Source organism: Platalea leucorodia (assembly GCF_965183815.1).
Source record: "Platalea leucorodia genome assembly, chromosome: 9".
NCBI lineage: Eukaryota > Metazoa > Chordata > Aves > Pelecaniformes > Threskiornithidae > Platalea > Platalea leucorodia.
The window spans coordinates 28,753,089-28,774,551 of record NC_138831.1 but is presented as its reverse complement, the minus strand read 5'-3'; the positions used below and the strand labels follow the sequence as shown (position 1 = coordinate 28,774,551).

Genomic DNA, 21,463 nt, shown 5'->3' with positions numbered 1-21,463 from the left:
GCGTTAGTTGGAGAACGTGGTGTGATCTTCACAACCATCTGTGCTGCTGTTTTGCAGTGGGAAAGTGCCAAGATCTTTTGGATCAAATGTTTTGTCAGATTCACAGGTTTTGTTGGGCAATCTGGTAGCTTTATGTTAGTCGAAAACATTGCTTTTAATTACAGCCCTCCTTTTTTTTAATAGCAGTTTAAGGGCATTAATATTTAAAGTAAAATTATAAATCCAATGGCATGTAGTGTGTAGAACTAGTAGGAATGTGATAATTTTGGTTGAAAAGTTTATTTTAATTTAAGTTAGGATGCTGTGGGCAAGTAGGCTGGAGAAGGATGCTGAGGTACGTCCAGTGGATCAGGGAAGCAGACTCTGGACTTGGCCTGAACACAGCGTATGGACAATAGTGATAGTCTGAATTTTTAGGGTTTTCTTATAATAATTTCTAAATTTTTAATAATTAGGGTTAGTGTTAGAGAGACCATTTAACACTGACAGCTATGGGAAAATGGCTCCTTGAGATGTGTTCAGGGCATCGTTTCAGGTTAAGGCTTTCTGATGATGCAGTAGCAGCTTTCCCATGCCCCATAGGCAAAGGGGAAAAAGGAAAATAGGGAGAAAAAAGGAAGTGGAGGAATAGGGAAAGGAAACTTTGGAAACATAAAAGGGGAAAGTAATAAAAAAGCCCCTGAACATTTACAGTAGCTTCTTAAACATGTCCTAGAGAAGTCCCTGCCTTTTTAAAAGAAAAAAGAACAAGCTCAGAAATGAACCTAAGTTTTTAACGAAAAATTAAATATAAAAATTGAAAAACTATAAAATATTGAGCGAGGCCCCTAAAGGGCAACCTGACTCAGTTCTTGAGTCAAGTGATATTTTCTTCCTCAGCTCACATTGTGTTATGCAAAACAAACGTGCATTTTGTATTGCAGATGAGCAATAATCTGCTTAGATATTCCACCAAAATGTGCTGTTATTTTGCTGTAAATGCAGGGGGCAGGGTGGGAAAAAAAGATTTTAATTTTTTTTTTAAAGTAAATTTACTTCAACTATCCCCTGAGTTCGAATGTCTTCTCCATATCTCATACCAATTGCGGGTATACCTGCCATTGCATACCCTGCAACTTGCTGAGTATTTTCTGTGCTGGTTATTCACATGTATCCATTTTGAAATTAGTGATTTGCAGGATTAGGTCCTTATTTTAAATTCATTAAGAGCTCTCGTGCCATGTGTCTGTCCCTCTTGGGACTGGTCACTGACATGTGCTTTGACTTCTCTCAACTCCATCCCTGTCTGATCAGAAAAAGATAAAGCTTTCAAGTGTTGCTTTCTAATTGGTTAGAGAATCACACTTTTCCAACACTTACATGTGTGTAGAGCAGAGGTTGAGAGTAGAAACAAAAATCCGCTCTTCAGTGTGATTTGACATTAATAGCTCTTCAGCTGTAGGTAAACCAAAGGTTTCTCCAACCGTGGAGAAAAATAAAAGATCTTAAAATCCATTACGCTTATTGCATGAGTCTTGAAAACACTGTAAGGAATCGGAGCACCATAAATGTAAAAGCATTATAAATCTTACCTTAAAAAAAATGAAAATAAGGAATGACTGTGCAGAATAACAACATTTGTTTTACTTGGAAATTTGATATTGCTGCCCTGGTTAAAGAGCAGGTAGTGGGAGTTATGGTTGGTCTGAACACTACTTAACCCGGTCTGCCTTGCTTTCAGATGACAAAGAAACCCCTCAGACAGAGCTGGGATGATTATTGCTATGACTCTGAGCCGGTCAGTACAAGTACCCGCGTCTTATGTGTTGCTGGTGCAGGGCTGCTGCTCAGTTGAATTTGTTAGGTGCACCAAGACCAGAAAGGTCTTGAATTTGTTAGGTGCACCAAGAGCAGAAAACGAAGTCAAATTAAGTTTAACCTATTAATTACCCTCTCCCTTCCTCTGCCCTGCCGTGGTGTCGCTTGTGTATTAGCTCGTGACAATACAGATGTTTTTTCCTTTGCCCTTTTTTGGTTCCTTCCATCTGGAAAGCTTCTTCAGCAGTTGGATATGATCATCTAGTTTTAGCAAACTAAGGGGGTTTTTTGTTCCTTCTTGATATAATACATGATGATTTATGGAAAATGTGATACAGCAGCAATGTGAAAATCTAAATTCCTTTCTGATAAAACAGCAAATCAGTCTCTCGAAGCCCTAAGAGATGCATCAGTTCATAATGGTTGTAGCAGTGTATCTGCTCTCCAGCTTCCGGGGGAAAAAAAAAAGAAAACCAAAACCATCCCCCCAGAACATCTGTGAGAAAATAAAATCCTGATATTATTCAGAATGCAAAAACAATTTCTTCTCTTAAAATAGTTCTTCTGACATGATCATCCTTTCCAAATGGATCGACCCAAAAAAGGGAGCGGTGAAGCTTCTCCCCCTTCCCCAGCTCCTCCTGTGCAACCAAGTCAGAAGCGGTGGCTTCAGCTGGCGATGTGCTTTGGGTGTCTGTGTGTCCCGTGATGGTCTCTGTTGGTTTTGTCTTGCACGGAGAAGCATGTTTCAGATCAGCTGCATGTTGTTCCTGCTAATTTTGCCGTGTGCTTAATGGTTGCCAAACTCTGGCTGATGCACCTGGAAGAGTAAGAGTTAATCTGTAAGCATCTTAAGAGCAAGATTTCACTGCAAAATCCTTAGCAGAGGAGGAGGGAAGGGGAATCTAACCCCCCAAGGTTTAAAAATGTTCAATATTCTATTGGCATCCTTAATACATCAGCATCTTTAGAGGTCCTACAAGAGCAGGGAGTGAAGGGCAGATGCTTTTCTATATACCTTAATACACTTTACTAAGTTGCAAAGACCTTAATTGCTTAAGGAATGGGTTAGGACAATTTACTGGAGGAATTAAAATTAAAACAAACCCCAAATTTAATACCTTCTCCTAGAGGGGCCAATAATGCCCTGCCAGCTCGGGGGTTACCATGTTATGTGTCCTTATTTTGCACAGCAAAACTGCATGCCATTACAATTTGGCTGTTTAGCTGGTATTTTATTTTCCTCGGGATCATTTTCTGTGATATTCATGGTAAATCACATCTATGCTTCAGCTGATGATTCACTCTTAAGCATACCCTGGACCTCTCCCCATAACCATGGACTCAACCTGCTGCAGACTTCCAATTTATAAACATACCCTGTATATTATATCGTCTTTAAACTTCCATGGAAATCCATGGATTGCTTCAATGTGATGAGAGTAAGCAGGGGACTCGCTTTTGCTGGGAAACTAATTGCCCCGGCGGAATATTAATGATTAATTTGGTCGGTGGGCATGGACTTTGTAATGCCTGTCTGCCCTAACATCAAGGAAACTCCCTTTTTTTTTTTTTTTTAATTTTTTATAATTATCATCCATTTATCATCCATTAGGAAACAGGACAGAGCTGAAATACTACAGAGAGCATCTGCTTTTAAGTAGATAATTTGCAAAAGGCCTTTCCATGCAGATTAATGATTTTGGCAATTGTTATGTAAATCGTTAATTAAATTGCCTTTGGCATAGATTGTGCTACTTCTGAGTTGTCTATGGTATTTTGCTGTTGACTCGTGACTTAATTTTGGATGAGAGATGCCACAAAATGAAATTGTGTCCTGGAATGTGGAGTGCCACTAAAAGCAATACTTGGTATATTTTAAAGAAGTTTTTAAAAAGACTTATTTGCAGAATTTGTGGGTACGTTATTGTCCTGCAGACTCCAGGTCCCACCTTAGTGGGTGTGAAAACTTCTCCAGGTTCTCCTTAGAATATGTGTAGTGGCCAAGCAAGCCCATTGGCTCAGGTTTGAGTTTAGGAGGGACAACTTCTTATCCTGATATTTTATAGTGTAAATTCCATTGCTGATCCCTGATGATCTTAGTGATATATAGTGTAGATGTCTTTGTTGCATTCCTTTGGATAAGGTGTACAGAGAGCTTATATGTCTGTTAAAATGGGGAATTTTCAATAGTCTGTTCAACATCTCTAAATTCACTTTGTCCGTGCAATATTAAGTTGTTGTCCCTGAGGACCATCGATAAAAAATTTTGGATTTTCTTTTCCAATTGAACTTCTCTAGCTTTTAGTTGAGGGGATAGGAGAATTGGGTGTGAGGAGTCTCCTATGTTGAAATAAATATCTTAAATAAGAATTTCTCCCCATAATCAGTAGCTATCACTGTAATGGTGCTATGGAGTGGGATGAAGAACGTACCACTGATACTGTTGTGAGGTTTTAAATGGGGATAGGTGCTTTGAGACATGAAGCTGATAATATAAAATAACTTTATTCTATATTTATTCTATATTTATGATTTATTCTACATACTGTAAGGGAGTACGAGTGTCTCTTCAAGTAACAGTCATGATCCTGTGACTACTTGGTACCCTTCAATTATGTTTATTGTAGTATTCCCATAACTGTTTAGGGCAGACTTTCAGAATTAATTTGTGCATACTTGCTCATGTGGTAAACATGATTTACAGACAAATGACAAAAGAAACTATGTGGATACAGATGCTTAATTAATTATCACTGCAAATGCAGCTGCAATTTTAGAATTATATATCTGGATTAACTTGTAGAAAGTCTCTAAGTGTTAGTAAAATATTATGAGAGTTAAGATAACACTTTATTGTGTGATGCACAATAAACTAATTTTGATTCAGACAGAGGTTGGGAATTCTTATAGGCAGCAATGGGAAAAAGTATTAAATATAGGCTACAAAGCGAGAGTGAATAATTGCTAATCCACGGGGGGGCCCAAGGTGGGCCAAAGCAAAAGGAACTTAGCATTAATAGTTTATATTCTCATTTAAGGAGCATTAATTTAACTGTGTTCCTAATATTGGTGCAGAACAATATTAGATCCAGAATGTGGTAGTATTTCCCTGAAAGTATCTATGACTGCTGTCAGGTTGGGGATTATTTGTAAAACTAAACTGTTCAGACACATTAGCCTCTAAGAAATATAAAATGTAGTGGATTTCAAATTCTCTCAGTGTTTGCATTTTTAGAAAACTTCTTGGTGGTTAGAATAAAGTTAGTGAAAAATATATTTAAAACTTTCCCTTTCCTATGCAGCATTTAATTCACTGGTGTTTTACATTAAATTATATGAATTCTATTTTAAAACTGAATTCTTCCTGTTTAGTTATAGGACCTCCTTATGAATGAGGACTTAATGTGGAATAAGCTGCCTGTAAATGTGTAACATATTTCATCTTGTTAATTCACATCCTTTTTGTACGCTAATTGTCCCACATTGAGAAACTCTCGTGATACTGTTAGAATGGTGTGACTCACCTCTTGTGTTAGAGGTTAAGCCTAGGAAATAAGAATGTATCTCCAGGAAAAATTAGCCAAAAATGCTATTTTGGAAAAGGTATACCAAGACAGTCCCCTCTGAGGTCCAGGCTATTCACACCAAAGCATTTGTGATGGAGATGTAGTGTCCTTTGAAAGACCATCTCGCCGTGTTTGATAAAAATGCAGTACAGAGAAAAATGATCATGTATACAATAACTAATTATTATATTGAAATTTGCACCCTGGTTAGTTTTTCCATAAAGTCCTTGTAGAAGCAGATTCCCCTAAACAGCTTGATTTTAAAAAAAAATTATTTAAATTTAAAATTTAAAAAATCAAACTTTTAATTGTGTGTACTCTTTCTAATATTTAAGAAGAAAAATTCTGCCTTGCCACTGGAGCTAATCCTGGTCTTTTATGGTATCGCATATGTGTTTCTTGCTGTATCTGCTATGGTGCTGTGAAATCCCCCTGTCCCTGGGCTGGGTGTTGGGGGTAGTTAGCCCCAGTCATTCCTCATAATGTCAGTGGGGCCTCCTGGATATCTTATTTCCCTGTGCCAGATTGGAAATGTTCTGGTCAATGATAAAAGGCATGGAAGCCACTAAATGGTATTTATCAAGTGTTGACTTGGCCATCTGGACCTGTTCTGATCTTAATTTCTTTCAGTACTAAATCTTTCTGTTTGAACCCAACAGGACTGCTTTTCCGTGGAAGGGGAGGACTTGAAGCATGACTTTGAGCGGTTACAACTGGCCATGGAGATGGTGGGGTTTCTTCCCAAGACTCGCAGACAGTGAGTTTGTTTTCCATCATTCAAAGATTATATTGGCTAATATAACCTCCATAATCAGTGAGATAATTCACCTGACTTGAGCTAACATAACTGTTGTGCTCTACATAATATATCAGGCTGGTGAGAAGGAATAATTGGTGAGACACTGGAAGGAGGTTGCCCAGAGAAGCTGTGGATGCCCCATCATTGGAAGCGTTCAACGTCAGGTTGGACGGGTCTTTGTGCAACCTGAGCTAGTGAAAGATGTCCCTGCCCACAGCAGGTGTGTTGGACTAGATGATCTTCAAAGGTCCCTTCCAAGCCAAACCATTCTGTGATTCCATGAATAATGACAATTGACCATTCATACAATAAAGGAGTAAGCAAAATTTAAAGATATCAACAAAAATGCCCATCATTACTGTAGTTAGTGATTCTCTTTATGCAAATGGAGCATTGGCAGGAAGTTGGAACCTTGAAGTATTTTTCAGCCATTCATGAACAGTCGTGCCTTACTCTGCATATCATGAATTCAGATCCTAACATATAACTTTTTTTTTTTTTTTTTGCAACTGGTTGGATTACCTCCTGTTCTTTTAAGCATCATTTTTCTTGCTTTTTTAAGATGTATCTGAGCCAGCAGCTAGAAGCCCTTGACTGTGAGATGTTGTCCTGCTTTCTGCTCCAACAAGAAATTTTCACCCAGCTGAGACTCTTTCTCACAATCTCATCCTTTACCCCTACCTTGTAACAAATGAATTATGAAATTAAGACTGCTTTTTCTCTATCTGTTCCACACACATAGGTATACCCAAGTATACATCTTTTAATGAAAATATGTTTTATGTCAGCGTAGTTCTTTATCTTTCAAGAATCAGGTTTCAGTGACAAGGTTTTTCTAAAGCCTCTTTAGGGTGCAAGGTTGCTGTAGAATAATGGAATTTAATTGACAGAGTAAAGCAATCAGTCTGGACTGAGTGGAGTTGGATGTCACAGTAAATTCACACTTTTGATTTACTGTGCAATAACTTTTCTTGGTGCACAAGTTCTTGTATTTCTCCTAGTGAATTTTGCCTGTCAAAAAATATAGAGGATTCTTTTCTATATGAGCAAATTTATTCTCCTTGGCGTGGTACAACTGTAACACGAAAGAGTAACCCCCTTCAGCTGAGTATAAAAAGGAAGGACATTTTAAGTATTACTATACTTTTATAAGTGATTGTTTATAGCAAAACATGGGGTTTCACCTTTGTGGAAACAGTTACAGAAGAGAAATGTTGATAATTGCATCCCTGTAATTCACGATAAGGAATCGGTATCTCTGTTTTAGAGATAAGGAAGGACTGGCTTGGAGAGGTGAAGGTCTGTTGTGCAGGCAAGTTGGTGGCATGACTAGGAATCAAATTTGATTGTATTCATTTTTAGCTCCTCGGAGAGTGTAGAAATAGGGACAAACAGAGTTTATTGCTGAAGTCAGCCATGACTCGATAGTCTCAGAGCTACTTTTTTAGAGGTGGTTTGTGGTTTGTTATTTTTTTAGGAGGAGTGAGGATATCACTTAAAAATGATCAAATTAAAAAAAATTGGCTGGATAAATTTACTTGAAGTGTAACATCTTTTCTCTGCCTTAGTGTGCTTAGATATTACAGAAGCTTTTATGCTTTTTTGTATAGGTTTCCTACCTGGGACTAGATCTGAGAAGGTGATAAATACATGTGCCAGGGGACTGAGAAGGGTCACTTGCATGGCTGAGTCCAGTCTCCCCCTTAATTTAGGCAATTGCATGACATATTTAATCTGGATATCTAGATTACTCAAGAATGTCTTTTTCTTATAATATGGGGTGCCATTTTGTAACTGTGGGTTTGATGTGTTAAATAATTTTCAAGAAAGCCGTACCAATGCAAGTTTAGTACTTGACTAAGTGAAAATATATTTTACATGAGGCGAATTGGATGCTTAATTTGAGCATATTTTTTGAGGAAACATTTAGAGATTTGGGACATAAACTGTTTCAGATTGAAAATTAGAGGAATGAATCAAATACGAAGGTGGTACTTGGATGTTTGGGGATGAGGTTTGCTTTTACATTAGCTTTAAGCAAAAACAACCGAGTGAAAATGAGTTCTCTTTATTTTCTTTAGAATTTTCTCTCTCTTGTCGGCGATACTACACCTGGGTAACATCCGTTACAAAAAGAAGACTTACCGGGATGACTCCATCGATATTTGTAACCCTGAAATACTACCTATTGTGTCGGACCTGCTGGAGGTAAGCCTTCACTTTCCATCCTGTAATGTTCACACCTGATGAGCCACCTCTGTTTTATAATAGAATTTATTTCCAGTTTCGCTGAAGAGTAAGTTCTCTTGTGTTATTGTTCATATGGGCTCTTCATGTTCAACAGTGAAAAGTTATAAAGATTTTTTTAATGAGGTTTTTAATGTAGGTTTTTTTCCCGTACTCTTCAGCTTCAGGTTTAATTCACTGAAAATACTGTTTCTGTGATTAAAATTTGAAAGATTGCAAACCAGTTCCAGGTGGAAAGCAAACCTGCCATTCAGTACGGTAGTTTCTTCAGTTGCCAGCCATCAGCCCCCTCACCAAATTTCCCTGATGCTCCTGAAATCTGTTCCAATATTTGTATAAGAAATTGGAGCAACTGTAAGACCATCAGCCCACTCTTATGGTTCATATGGTGGCTGCAGGAGATGCTGAGCTTGCTCCCCGTATTTTGCTGTCTGTTTTTACCCTGTCAGCATCCACAAAGACTGTATTAGAGATGCTGGAGAGTGCATCGCATCCTTTTAGTATCCATTTATGGACCTATTATCCACGCATTTATCTAGTTCTTTTGTGAACCTTTTGATGCTATCTGCTGTTTAAGACCCTTTACCAAAAGCACTTTGTCCTCTGTGAGTCACTGCTGTGCCAGTATCATTTGGGAAGGGTTTGTAGGTCTCAGCCTGGATGGCCCAGGGCCATATCTAATTCTGAAAATCAGTGCAAAATCACTAAGTTCTTAGGAGAGCTGTTAGAGTCCAAGCAAGTTATGAAGCTGTGGCATTACTTTTTAATGATAAAAGTCTTCATTTCAATGAGCCAGTTTGTCCTGTGCTTGCCTTATGCATTCAAGAGCTGAGCTCAACACCTCTTGACATGGATATAGGTGGCCAGAAGCTCTCCTTGCTGTCTCACTTTTCTTGAAACGCTCTAAACCACTTGTAACTCCAAAGGATACTGAAATGTTATACTTGTAGTTGGTTAAAACAACTATCATCTTTATGCCTTTGTACTCACTGGATGGTGTGGAAGATTAATTTTTACTGATTTTATGATAGCATCGGAAGATAACTCGTCATTTTGTGTACAAGTGATGGTCTTCCCATTCCTTCCCTTAAATAACGGTTGTGCTATCTCACTACCTAAAGAACTCGGGAATTGGCTCTCACAGGTTTTCATAGCACTTCATTAATGCTTTGAATTTAGGGAGGGGAAAGCTTCTGTAAAATATGTGTATAAGCAGCTGGATGCTCTTTGCATCTTGGCCTTGGAGACTGCAGAAATAAACAGAAGGAAAATATGAGTTTGGAGGAGAATGTTGATCTTACCTTGTTAAAAATGGCCATAGCGAGAGCACCAAGTCATTTAAGAAGTAATCGTTTTTTAAAAAAGCTTTGAATACGAGAGTGACTTAGAGATCTGAAAAAGTTCCAGGCTTTGGGTGTTTGCCCTGACTTTCTTCTGCAAACAAACTCTTCTGCAACATCTGCATGCTGTAAGGTACTGGGTTATTTTTTGCACGTGGACCTGTGAAATGATGCATCTGTCGAGCCCTATAGATCCAACGGTGGCTTAGTGCCATGGTCTGGTACAGCACAAAGCATGGATACCATGCTCACTTGCAGATAGTGTCAACAAGACATTAAAAAAAAAAAAAACAAAAATTAACTTCACCATTTTGAAAAACCACTAGAATCTGGTATAGCTGAGAAAAGTGATAGATTTCTGTTCATCTTGGTCATTCTTTACCAAGCTAAATGACCATATACAGCATAAAATGCTTGTTAGTTAGATGAGGATGATGCAGATCTCAGGTGAAATACATTGCTGGGTTTGGGCAAGTGCTGTTGCTTGTCCTTAAAGTTGCATTTATATGGTAATTTATCCATGGAATTGGAGACATTGGTTCCCTCCAAGTGTAAAGTTTCCAATAGACCCACTCCCCAATCAGCTGAAATAAAGCCAATCATCTCATTTTCAGAAGAGGCTTGGTTTTTCTTTTTGAAATGCTGAACCTTTGCAGACCTGAATAGGTCTTTTGTCATTCTTACTCAGTTTTGACCAAAAGGACTAAAGGGTTCAAACAGATGAAACATCATCACAAAGAGCATCCATTGCACTTTATTTGCTAGTTAGCTGCTTACAACTCTCCAAATTAAGTATAGTGAATTCTTCTCAGTCAGAGACCAAAAATATTGGTTGAAACATTTGACACTGTATTTGGTCTCATTTGGGTAATTGTTTTTATTACCTTTTTTTTTTTTTTGTGGTCACTGAACAGTATACAGTTTTGCTTTTCACACCATTGTTGCTAAAAATATGAATTGGCTTGAAAAAGTTATTAATCCCCTCTCTAAATCTTGGCATTACTTGCTAAGACTGAAAAATCATCTTGGAATAAAAATAATATTAGTTGACAAATAGTTTAACTTCTTTTCATACAGCCAGTGCGCGCTTGGCAGGATGGTCTTGAGCATAGCAAAGTGATGCAAGAAACCAGCTCTGCTGTGATCTGATAATTGCAGGCAAAGATTTGGGGAGTGTTTTGGTTTGGGTTTTTTTCCTTAAATGACTCGCTGGATTTGTTCAGTCAAGGATTTGACATGAAAAAGAAGAAAAAGATGCAACTGGACTTGGTGGAAAGGCCCTGAGAAGGAGGAGCTGAATCCGGCCATCTCTGAGACCAGCGAAGAAGAGGGGATGCAGAGGTTTTGCTGCACAGCACCGATGGGGCGGTAGCCTTCATGGGGAGGAGAGGACCAAACAGCCTGGCTGAAGTGAAAAACTTGGGAAAAGCTAAGGTGTTTTCCCCCTCCAAAGGAAAGTCTGGCCCAAATTATCATGAGCTTAGCTGGTTTACGTTGGAGCCTCTGAGCCTCTACAACTGGGGGAATTTCCCTGCTGCAGCAGTTAATGCAACAACACTGAACAACTGTCCTTCCTCTGTATAACGAGATTTGTGTCCCTATAAAATGAAGCTAATATGCCTATTTTTTTAAGGAGTCTGGGAGGAGATGATGATCTGCAATGGATTTGATTTTTCTTAGATACCAGCAACCCCATTCAATATGGTTTTGGTTTATTAAAACATTCAGACCAGCATTTGTTGAAAAAGCAAACTGCATTATAGGATTTTGGCCAGACTCTGCAGATCATTGTTTCATTTACAGTAAGACCCTGATTCCATTTCTGTTTTTTTCAAGAATAGACATAGTGTGTGGATTATGTGAGGCTTTTGGCAGGTTTTTCAGGGCCTTTGTTTAAACTTTGCTGAAATACTGTGCCATAGCATCATGTCAAGGCTGCCTGATGGATCAAGCAGACATGGAGTCCTGTGCAAGTGCTGCAAATACCACAGGTCCTCTGTAAAAATTGTAGAGGATTGTGTAAAGCTGCGGAGAACTTTTGTGTTTGTGGGGAAAAGCCTGGAAAGGCTCATTTGTGGGCTTATTAACAAGAGCAATCTATTAGAAATGATCTAGTGTCAGTTGACCTTAAGAGAGACTATTTTTTTCTTCCATTAGAAGAGCAGGAACATTTTAATTGTGTACATTTACTAATACTGGAAATTATTTCCGTGGATGGAGCATTGAGTAAGGAAGGCAAATTCTGTCTTCGGTCAATGGAGCAGTTTTATATTCAGTTTTTAGGCTTAGGTAACCAGCCTCAATGCAAATAAAGGTAAATATAAGTTATCACATGTCCTAAATTAGTTTTGCCAGATCTCTTTTTGCCTTGATGATGTTAGCTTTTGGAACTAATGTCTACCTCCATGAGAGATTTATGTGCTCAAGTTCTTTTTCCACTAAAAAATTTTCTTCAGCTTCTCAGAGGGATCACAGATGTTGTTCTCCTCATGTGATAAACATTTTGGAAAGTAATTGGAGAGCAAAAGGGAGGTGAGGATTATGAGGCAGCCAGTGCTTGCATCCAGCCTTCTCTTCTGGATCCGTTTTCCGGATGAAGTTTTGGGGATCATAGAATGGTTTGGGTTGGAAGGCACCTCCAAAGTTCATCTAGTCCAACACCCCTGCAATGAGCAGGGACTTCTTCATCTTCATCGGATGTGAAGCTCCAAGCCAGAACTCAAGTCAGATAACTTTCTGGGTGTTTGAAAGAAAGTCTGAAGAAAAGGTTCAGATCTTTTTCAAGAAGAACTGATAGAAATCTGAATTTATTTTCTGTTACTCCACACCAGGCAGCTTTTGAAAGAGCACTGAACACTGTTATCCCTTTCTCAAATACGGGAGAAGGGACAAAAAAGCAATGTTTTCTTGCTCTCAAGTTGGAAATGGTTCATTTTTCTTCAGCTGCTATAACATAATACCCCAGCATTACTGGAGAAGCAATCTCTGCCTGCCTTGGCTCCAGCCCAGCCCTTGCGGGAACCCACTGGCTGTCTGTTCCCTGCTGCGCTCCACTGACGTTTATAGCCGTGGCAGCCTTACTGGTCATCCTTCACTGGGTTTTAGAGCTCTAGTCATCCAGCCCTCTCAGTGCTGGTTTGACTTGCACGTGGCAGTGAAGTCTTAAATCTGTATTTTGTCCCTGTAATTAAGATATAAGCTCCTACGGGCTGTGTAGATTTTTTTTAAGAGGGAGAGCAGGACTTGCCCTTTAGCACCAGAAAGCAAAAATCCATGAAATGTAACTTAGAAGTGTAACTGCCAGGGCACAAAATAAAGAAATAAACTGTGTTCTCCTCTTTGCTAATCTGCTAGGATGGTTTTTGTCTCTATTTTAGTGTATCACGCCTACTGGAGGAGAAAGCATAGGATGTACACGATGGGGAAGCTGCAAGTATCTCCATGCACCAGATGTCCTTAGTCATCGGCATTTACTGAGTTTATCTTTAGAAAGCTGCTATGGCTCCTCGTTGGCATCAGGAGTCTGCTACCTTCAAGCTGTGACCTTAAATGAAAATTAGGATAATTTGGCTATACCCATGGTGTTGTCTCTTAGAGGTGATGAAGCAATCAAGATCAAGCTCCACTGGGTGGTAATTGCAGGCAAAGACCCAGGGAGATGCAGGGATTATGTTCCCATCCTTGCCAAGTATGTTTTTGTACGAGAAGATGATTTGATGCGATCCCTCCAGGTCAGCTCGCAACAGGTCTGGAGATGAAGGATGCACATCTGCAGGTCTCATCCATCAGGAGGGCAGAAGGAGAAGGAAACCAGGGTGAACATTAGATGGGGATGGTGAGGGACAGCACGGGTAGTTGTTTAAACTGTTTAAAATCTCTGTTTGCTGACAAATCTAGGACTTGGAAGAATTTAGCTTGTTTAGGAATATTACATTGGGCTGTTTTGATTAGTAACCATCTGATACCCCTCTGCCTTGTTGCCTTTGATAATTAAAAAAAGCCAGTGTGCTGGCTGCAGGTTTGCAGCATCCCTGAAGTGGGATAATGGATGGTGTAAAACTCACTTTTGTTCCAAGCTGTGCCATTGAGGGAGGGCAGCTGATGGTCCCACAGTCACAAGCTGCTGGAAAAGTGTCTGCGTTTTGCCTGCAGAGCTGAAATTTGAAAAATGGCTATTTTTCTGAATGTAGAGGAATAGAAACGAAATGTGAAAACTTGCTGTGGATTTCCAGATGAATGAGAAGATTTACACACCTCCCCCCGCCGCCCTTGATTTTGAAAGGTAAAATCAGATTGTAGGAACTGGGGCCTATTACTGAGGACTAATGAAACAAACCTCAAGGTGTTGACGTTGGATTTCCAATGACATAGATATTGCTGGTAGGTGAACGTCCTATACAGGCGATTTGATGTTTTCTGCTTTCCGCACCACAAAACCAAGTTCTTGTTAGTGGGTGGTGCAGGAAAAGTCAGTTATATAAAAATGCACTGGAGCTTATCAGGGAGACTGCCATGACAGTATTTTTGGTAGAAAGTAGGTTTTTGTACAGGACAGCATCATTATTGCCATGGTTTGTGAGATTTCTTAAGTTCCACTGGCTTGTTTGCATTGTTCTTCATACTAATTACTGGATTAAGCCAATGAGTCAAAGTACATAAACCACTAAGTTTCCTATTGTCCACGTCAAATTGTAAATGGTTTACCTGGGATAAAAATATGGCCTTGGATGACTTCAGAAATGTGGATTTGGTGCTTCTGGTCTTCATCAGAGATGTTCTGAGCAGGTGTCTGGTGTCTGCACGGAGTCCTTCGGTTACGATAAGCAGCTTGTATAGACTTCAGTGCGGCTTCTCAAGAAACAGCATCTCCATATCAATCCATAGCTACCAGCTCTGGGCTCAAAGACTTTCACCCAGCCTAACAATTTCTTTTTTTGACACTGAAATTTAGCAAAGAGCAGTCAACGACTCAAAGTGTTTAGGTCTAACTTATACATAAGCATATCACTATCTATTCTGGTAGAGAGGGCATGCTTCTGAATTTCTCCAGGGGATATCAAAATAAGAGGGACTTGAAACTGATTGAAAAAGAGGTTTTCTCCCAAAAATTCATGGCAGGTACCGCTTAATTTGTCTGCATCATTTACCTACTTGCCGAAGTGTCTGTGTTTACACAACTGATTTTTTTTCTGCAAACTGGTTTCTGTTACGGCTGATAAGAGATTGTCACCTTGCTGGGAACTGATGTCTTTAAGGAGTAAATGTCAGGCGCAAATAGCAGAGTAAATATCAGGTGCTTTTCAAAGGGTTACTTCCTCCTCCTAATTCCTCCCCACCCTGAAAAACACCAAAAAACCCCACCACTTGGATATCTTAAACTGATGACAGTATTTTGCTTATTTGTAGAGTAATTTTTATGATGTCATCTTGACAATATTAGAAAGTTGACCTATTTTGCCAACAAAAAGTGTGGGAGGGAGGACCTGTACTGATAAGGAAGGAAACCAATGGGAAATTGCTAGAAATGCGATGATGACTGAATGTGGAAAATCAGGTTCCCTTGAATACCGTGGTGTCTGATTTCTGAAGCTGGATTTATGTGCTGAGTTGTCTCCTCCCAATGGCTAGCTTGTTCTTATGCATTGAACATTAACTCTGCAAGGGCTGGCAAAAGTGTTTATTTTTTTAAAAAAATTAAATTTCAAAATTTTATATTTATGAAAATGTTTACACTTATAAATTTTAATTTTAAAAAATAGATTTAAAAGATTTATTCCTAGAATAATCATTAACGCCAAGATTTTTGTTTTAGGTGAAAGAAGAGATGCTGTTTGAGGCCCTGGTTACCAGAAAGACAGTGACAGTAGGAGAGAAGCTGATCTTACCATACAAACTAGCAGAGGTCTGTACATGATGGTTATTATTAAAACGGCAACTCTTAGGATGGTTTTCAATGCACTGAGATGTACACTCAGCTCTGGTAGAGTTTCTTTCAGTTTTTATTTATTTACGTAAAAATAACGTAGGAGAAGCTAATGTGTATGAATCTAGAAAATTATTGACTTTACCTTCTATGCCATTCCTGGAAAGCAGGTTTGCACTTTATTCTGTGATAATCTTTAACTGTTTTAATGACTTACAGTTGTGTAAGTGTTCTCTGAAGCAGAATTTTGTGTTGCTGAGTGTATATGATACAAGTAGTAGTCTTCATATGTTATTCCTTACACTGTAGCCCTGATTCATCCCACAGCAGAGTGGTGACCTAAGACCTCCAGGAAATTTTTGGTGGGGTCCTAAGTGCCTACATTAGTCATGGTTCTTGTATGGGAGAAGCTGGAGATCCTCTGTAGGAGATTCCCATTATCTTTTCTTCAGACCTCTCATAACCTGGGTCCTTGCGTGATGCTTTGGAGCAGCCACAACTTGATCAGCCGCGCTCAAACTTGAGCGTAGTCTGTGCCACTGCTAACCATGGGGCTGGCACTGCATGAAATGTTTAACTTCTCTATTATGGTCTGTCTCAGGATTACAATGTCAGCAAACTTTTTTTTTTTTTTCTAAATATGTGGTTTCCAGGAATTTTGAATTATATTCTGTGGCTGGTAAACAGAAACACCTCTGTTTTCTTCTTATATTCCCCAAAGTATATAAGCTTTATTCTGCTGCAATACTTGTTTTGGCTGTTTCTACATCTAGTGTTCTTGTATCCCCCCCAGGTTAAGAACATTGAGCGTGGCATCACACCATGTTCGGTCCCTTGGTTCCCCCTTGTTGTCATATGGTTGTATGAGAATTTGCAACATCTTGAGTAATGTCTCTGAGAGCATTCTGTTGTGTCACAAATAAGTAAGCACACGATGTGTTGTCATTAGGTCAGCTGTAGATATTTTTATTCCTTTTTTCCAGGGGGAAAAAAAAAAATTTTTTTTCTCCCCTTTTGAGATTGTGTGTTTAAGCTCAGTAACTGTTACTGAGCTTTAATCTTTAAAAGTTAAGTGTTGCCTATGTGCAAGGCTTTAATCTCACCTAACAAAGGGCACACAAATGCTCTTACTGTGTCTTTGTGATGGACTTGTAATGGATGTGATATTTGTACTTCTTTCCTGCATCTTGGGCACAGACTTAAGAAATTGATAGAAAAGTTTAAAACGTAACTATAACCACCCTTCTGGTGGAGGTGACTTCCCAACAGCTGTGGTGATGGAACAACATGCAGCAATGTGCTTTCAAGCACCTCGCTGCAAAACTTGGCAGGTTGGATTAAACTATTTCTTCCAATATTTTAACCTGGGCTACCAGGTTTTGTATTGAAGCAGCTTGGAACAGTCTTACCTTGAAACAGTCTTACCTACATGCTCTTTCTGTTGAGATCAAGGAGTCCCTCTTGCTACCTAAAATAGCTGAGCATGAATTTCTCAAGTACTTTCCAAAATGTTTTTGGTGATGTCTCTGCTCACAAATCTCAGGTATTCACTTATAAAGGTTTGTCACTAATATCTAGTACAAGAAATGAAAGATCAGGGTGTGGTGACTGTGGGGGAAGACAAAGGAGCACAAGGCTCTGGTGGGAAAGGTTGATGTAATCTCTGTGACGAAATCATTTTGTAAGAAGCCATGAATTGTGTTAAGAAAAGATAGGCACCACCCATGCTTTTTATTCACTGTCCTTACAACATTAGCATCCTGACCACCAAATTTTATCCGACAGTGACCTCTCTCTGGTAGCAGGTTCACTACCGACTTGCTCACGCTTGACATACTAGAGCAGAATTTGAGATACCCTAACTGGAACCTCACCATGATAAGGGGTCTTCTCCTGGTCTTCCTCTGGCTTGGGGAATAGGAGAAGTGACTTATGCAGATCCATCTGAATCAGGAAGGAAGAGTAGGAATCATTTGACATTTGGGGACTTTACAAAGAATACTGATGTCTGATAATCCCACTCATGACTAATTGGACTGTTGGCACTGTTGGGAATTAATGGCCTGGTTATTCTTCATGTGTGTTTTACAAAAGAGCGTTATAGTTGGCTCAAATGGATGGGGTGATTAAGGTTTTGCGGATTTTCAGACATGACTGTCCCACCACAACTCCTATAACTCATAGACAGCGGCCTTTCCTGATAAAGCAATGATGTATGTCACAGCTACTTTATTTTTCAGATGTTGAAATGCTTGATGTTTTTTTCATAGCTTGTTGATACACGGCAAGTTTCAGAGGAGTTTGTCTGGAAAAGACTGTACGGCAGTGGCTCTCAATTGTAAAATGTCATTTTGGCATGTGCTTGCTTTTTTACACCATCAAGAGCAGCAGCTTGGATCTGCCAAGTGCCTTCCAAGGCTTTGAACAATTTTATATAGGCAGCCTGCACAATGTAGAAATTATTAAAAGAAGAGCAAAAACTCAGCAAGAGAAGGAATTCTAAGAAATTTTACTTGGTTCTGAAACCAGTTGTCTAAAGTGTGAGTGGAAATAGTAAAATATTGGGATCTATGGGTGAAGTGGGTGTAAGTAGCATTGGGCTTCTACCTCGAACATCACTGATGAGATTGCTCAGGATAGCGGGAGAGTTTGTTTTTGAGGAGATTGTGTGTCTCCTGATGGAGCTGGGTTTCTTGTTTGTCTTCTGCCTCTTTATGAATTTTGGGTTATTAGTGAGGAGTTAGAAGTATGGAGCTTTAATCTGAAATAAACATTCTTATGTAAAAAGCCTTGAGATCTTACATTTGGGATGGGTTCTTGAGCTTTGATGAGGTTCCTATGTGCATCTACTCCATACTAGAGAGACACGTATTGTATTCAGTATGGGTGATTGGACTTGCCCGCAGGCATTCAGGCATTGTTTCACTTTCTGTGCTCTGCACAGGGGCTGACGTTTGCTGATCACTTTCATCGAACAGTCTTGGAATATATGTGGATGACGACTTGACATAGAAATACTTTCCATGAAATGGCTAATGCTAATGTGATCACTCTGTGATCACAGCCTGCCTCCTGTGAGATCTGTAACCTCAGGGTCCTGCTGTGACAATTGGCACCCCCCCTTAATAGTCTTGAATGGGCAGAGGAAATGCAGGTGGCCTAGAATAATCCTTTCCTCCAGAGGTTTGGAGGCATCAGAGCTGAGACTGGACTTCATTATACCAAGTCAAGCCTTTTCTCTTCCATGTTCCCAAGCTGTAGCCCCACAAGCGCACGGAGAGGATGCGTTTGTTGGATTTGCAGTGATGCCGCATTCCTCTCTGTCTGCATGCTTGCTCACTGCATTGTTATTGTACGCTGATTAGAAACACTGTCCTGTGATTTGGGGCTTTTTTTTTTTTTAAACAATAGTTTGAGCACTTGGCAACTCCTCGTTTGAAACATTCTCCTTCATGACAGTTATAAATTTATATCAGGCTCTCTTCCTGGGTTTGTTCTATTCATCTTTGCAGTAATTTATGTAAAACAAGGTATTTGATTCTGGCACATTTTGATGCTTGGGTAAAAGGTACTGAAGAACTGTCCTTGTGGGGACAACTTGCAGACGGACATCCCAGCAGCCTGAAGCCTAGAGTGTTGAAGGAGACAGCTGCAATTAGCAACCATCTCCTCTCTGTTTATTCATATTGTACTTCTTTACTTATGACTTTTCTTGATGGCTTTGCCCCCATGAGTCGCATGCCATTTTTAAGTTAGGCAGAAATGTTGGCTTTGTCAACTCTGTGTTTCTTTCAATAAGTCAAGACTTTTTGAGTCTTGCCTGCATACAGCTGTTCTGCTGGAAGACCTGGGAGGACCTAAGTCAGGTTAATGGGTTAAAATGTTATATTGAAGTCCAACAAGAAGGTAGGACTCCAACAAAGCAAAAGCACTGCCTCCTGCGTACCGGCAGTTGCCAGCGCCATCATCTTTAGCTGACCAAATTCTTCCCAGCACATACAGATTTTATTTTACTTTATTTTACCCAGGAGGGTACAAGATGTAGGATAGCAGCTCTTACTCGAGCAGGGCTGTAGCCAGGAGCAGATAAACTGTTGTGAACTAAGCTCCCATTTCAAGGTGCAATCTGCTGTTTCTTGGTGTGTAGTCAGCGCCTGTCCTCAGGGTATTACAAGGATTATGGAATGAGCATGTGGTTCTTCAGGAAGACCCTGGAAATTGTAATGTGCCATCAGGTTTTTCTGCTTGTTCAGTAAATCATGGTGTATTGTTAAGAGGTTGTGTCTGACCTTGGTTTTAACGGAGCTACTGGTATTTCTGAAATTAAGGAGTGGCAGTTAAGGAGAGACCTGGTTTTGAAGGTAAAAAACACTGCTTTGTAGTTGCAACCCCTCCTTGCTGTGGCACTGGTGGCAAATGTGGGCTTGATTGTAGACCCCATGCATCTGCAGCCCTGCGGGGAGAGCTGCCTGTACGCTCTCAGTCTGCATCTCCAGCAGTTGTCGAAATTTAAATGAGCAAGGACAGCACATCCATAAATAAGGCTTATATTTACCTCTGGCAGCTGCCTCTTATCTTCAGAGCCACGCTGGCTTGTCTGCCGCAGAGCTGCCTCCTGGAACCATTCATTTTTCCTTTTATAGTAGCTGGATGGTATTTTAATGCAGTGTTTGAAATGACTGCGTAATTTGGTCTAGTGCTAAGGTTCAGAAGCTTTATGCTGTAGATAAACTTAGACAAAAAGCTGCATGGACATGAAAGGCTGCAGTTGTGTTCAGAGGTCTTGGTTTGTTGTCCAAAACAGCTGCCAATGTCTTTATCAGGAGCGAGATGGTGTGTTAATGGAGCTAGCAGCAGTTAATGGATTTCCAGAGAAATCAGTGTGTATCTGTGCAGTGTGAGGGCAGTATCAAGTCCACTTCATTTAACAAATAAAATGCAGTGGTAAAGGCCTTTCAAAAGGAGAAGATTTGGCTATGGGAGCAAGAGAGTCATCAGTGGTATCTGGGATGATTCAAATATTTTGATTCAGGTCTGTCTTGAATGTTGGGCATCACTCTGCAGCCACAGTATTATTCTTCCTAATAAGGTAAAATATAGCAGGCACATAGATGAAATAGGGAAAAATGGGATTTTAATGGTAGCAGAATAATAATGCACATTGAGGGTTGCTGTTGTTCTTCCCCAAGTTCCCCTCAGCTCCAGACTCTGGGCATTTTTTTCATATACTATTATGTGCATTTTTGCAGTCCTGCTACTGAGGTAGGAAAGTTTCATAAGCCACAATTCAGGTATTTAAAAGAAAAAAAAACATGCACTAAATATTAAGCAGCTTGACTGATGTTTGGTAGGAAACATGCAGCCAATGCAGGAGCTGAGCACTTTAATCAAATCTTTGTGGAGAACTTGGGGGTTGTTAAAAATCCTTCTCTTGATCCTGTTTGTAATCTGAGCACCATCTTAAGCTTAATCTGTGCAAGGAACTGCCCGTCTTGGCCACATCTGTCTTCCTGCTTCTATCTAAATAATTCAAAGAATTCGTTTTTTTTCCATCTCAGTTTACTGCAAGGCTCCAAGGCCATTAGTTTATGCCTTGGCTAATACAGTCATATACCTCTTTCAAATCTATTCAGCATCTTGACTGGTGGTTCTCACTCCCCCTTTCCATCACGCCAGAGACGAGCCCTGTGGCTGAGCTCCTCAACCATCCTCACCTTGTTTCCATCCTATTTGTTCTGCTTATCAGGCTGGCGTCTGTCACTTGCTTCTCTGTTTTTTACCAGTCTCT

At 39.7% G+C, this 21,463-nt stretch overlaps 1 protein-coding gene across 1 annotated transcript in view; it reads left to right on the top strand.

Moving 5' to 3' along the window:
* The window catches only part of MYO9A (myosin IXA), a 184,929-nt gene that overhangs the window by 71,336 nt on the left and 92,130 nt on the right, over positions 1-21,463 (top strand). The window contains exons 6-9 of the mRNA XM_082322190.1: positions 1,721-1,777; positions 6,026-6,123; positions 8,247-8,373; positions 15,565-15,654. Of these exons, the coding sequence (XP_082178316.1) occupies positions 1,721-1,777; positions 6,026-6,123; positions 8,247-8,373; positions 15,565-15,654 (372 nt within the window). The remainder of the gene's footprint in view (positions 1-1,720; positions 1,778-6,025; positions 6,124-8,246; positions 8,374-15,564; positions 15,655-21,463) is intronic.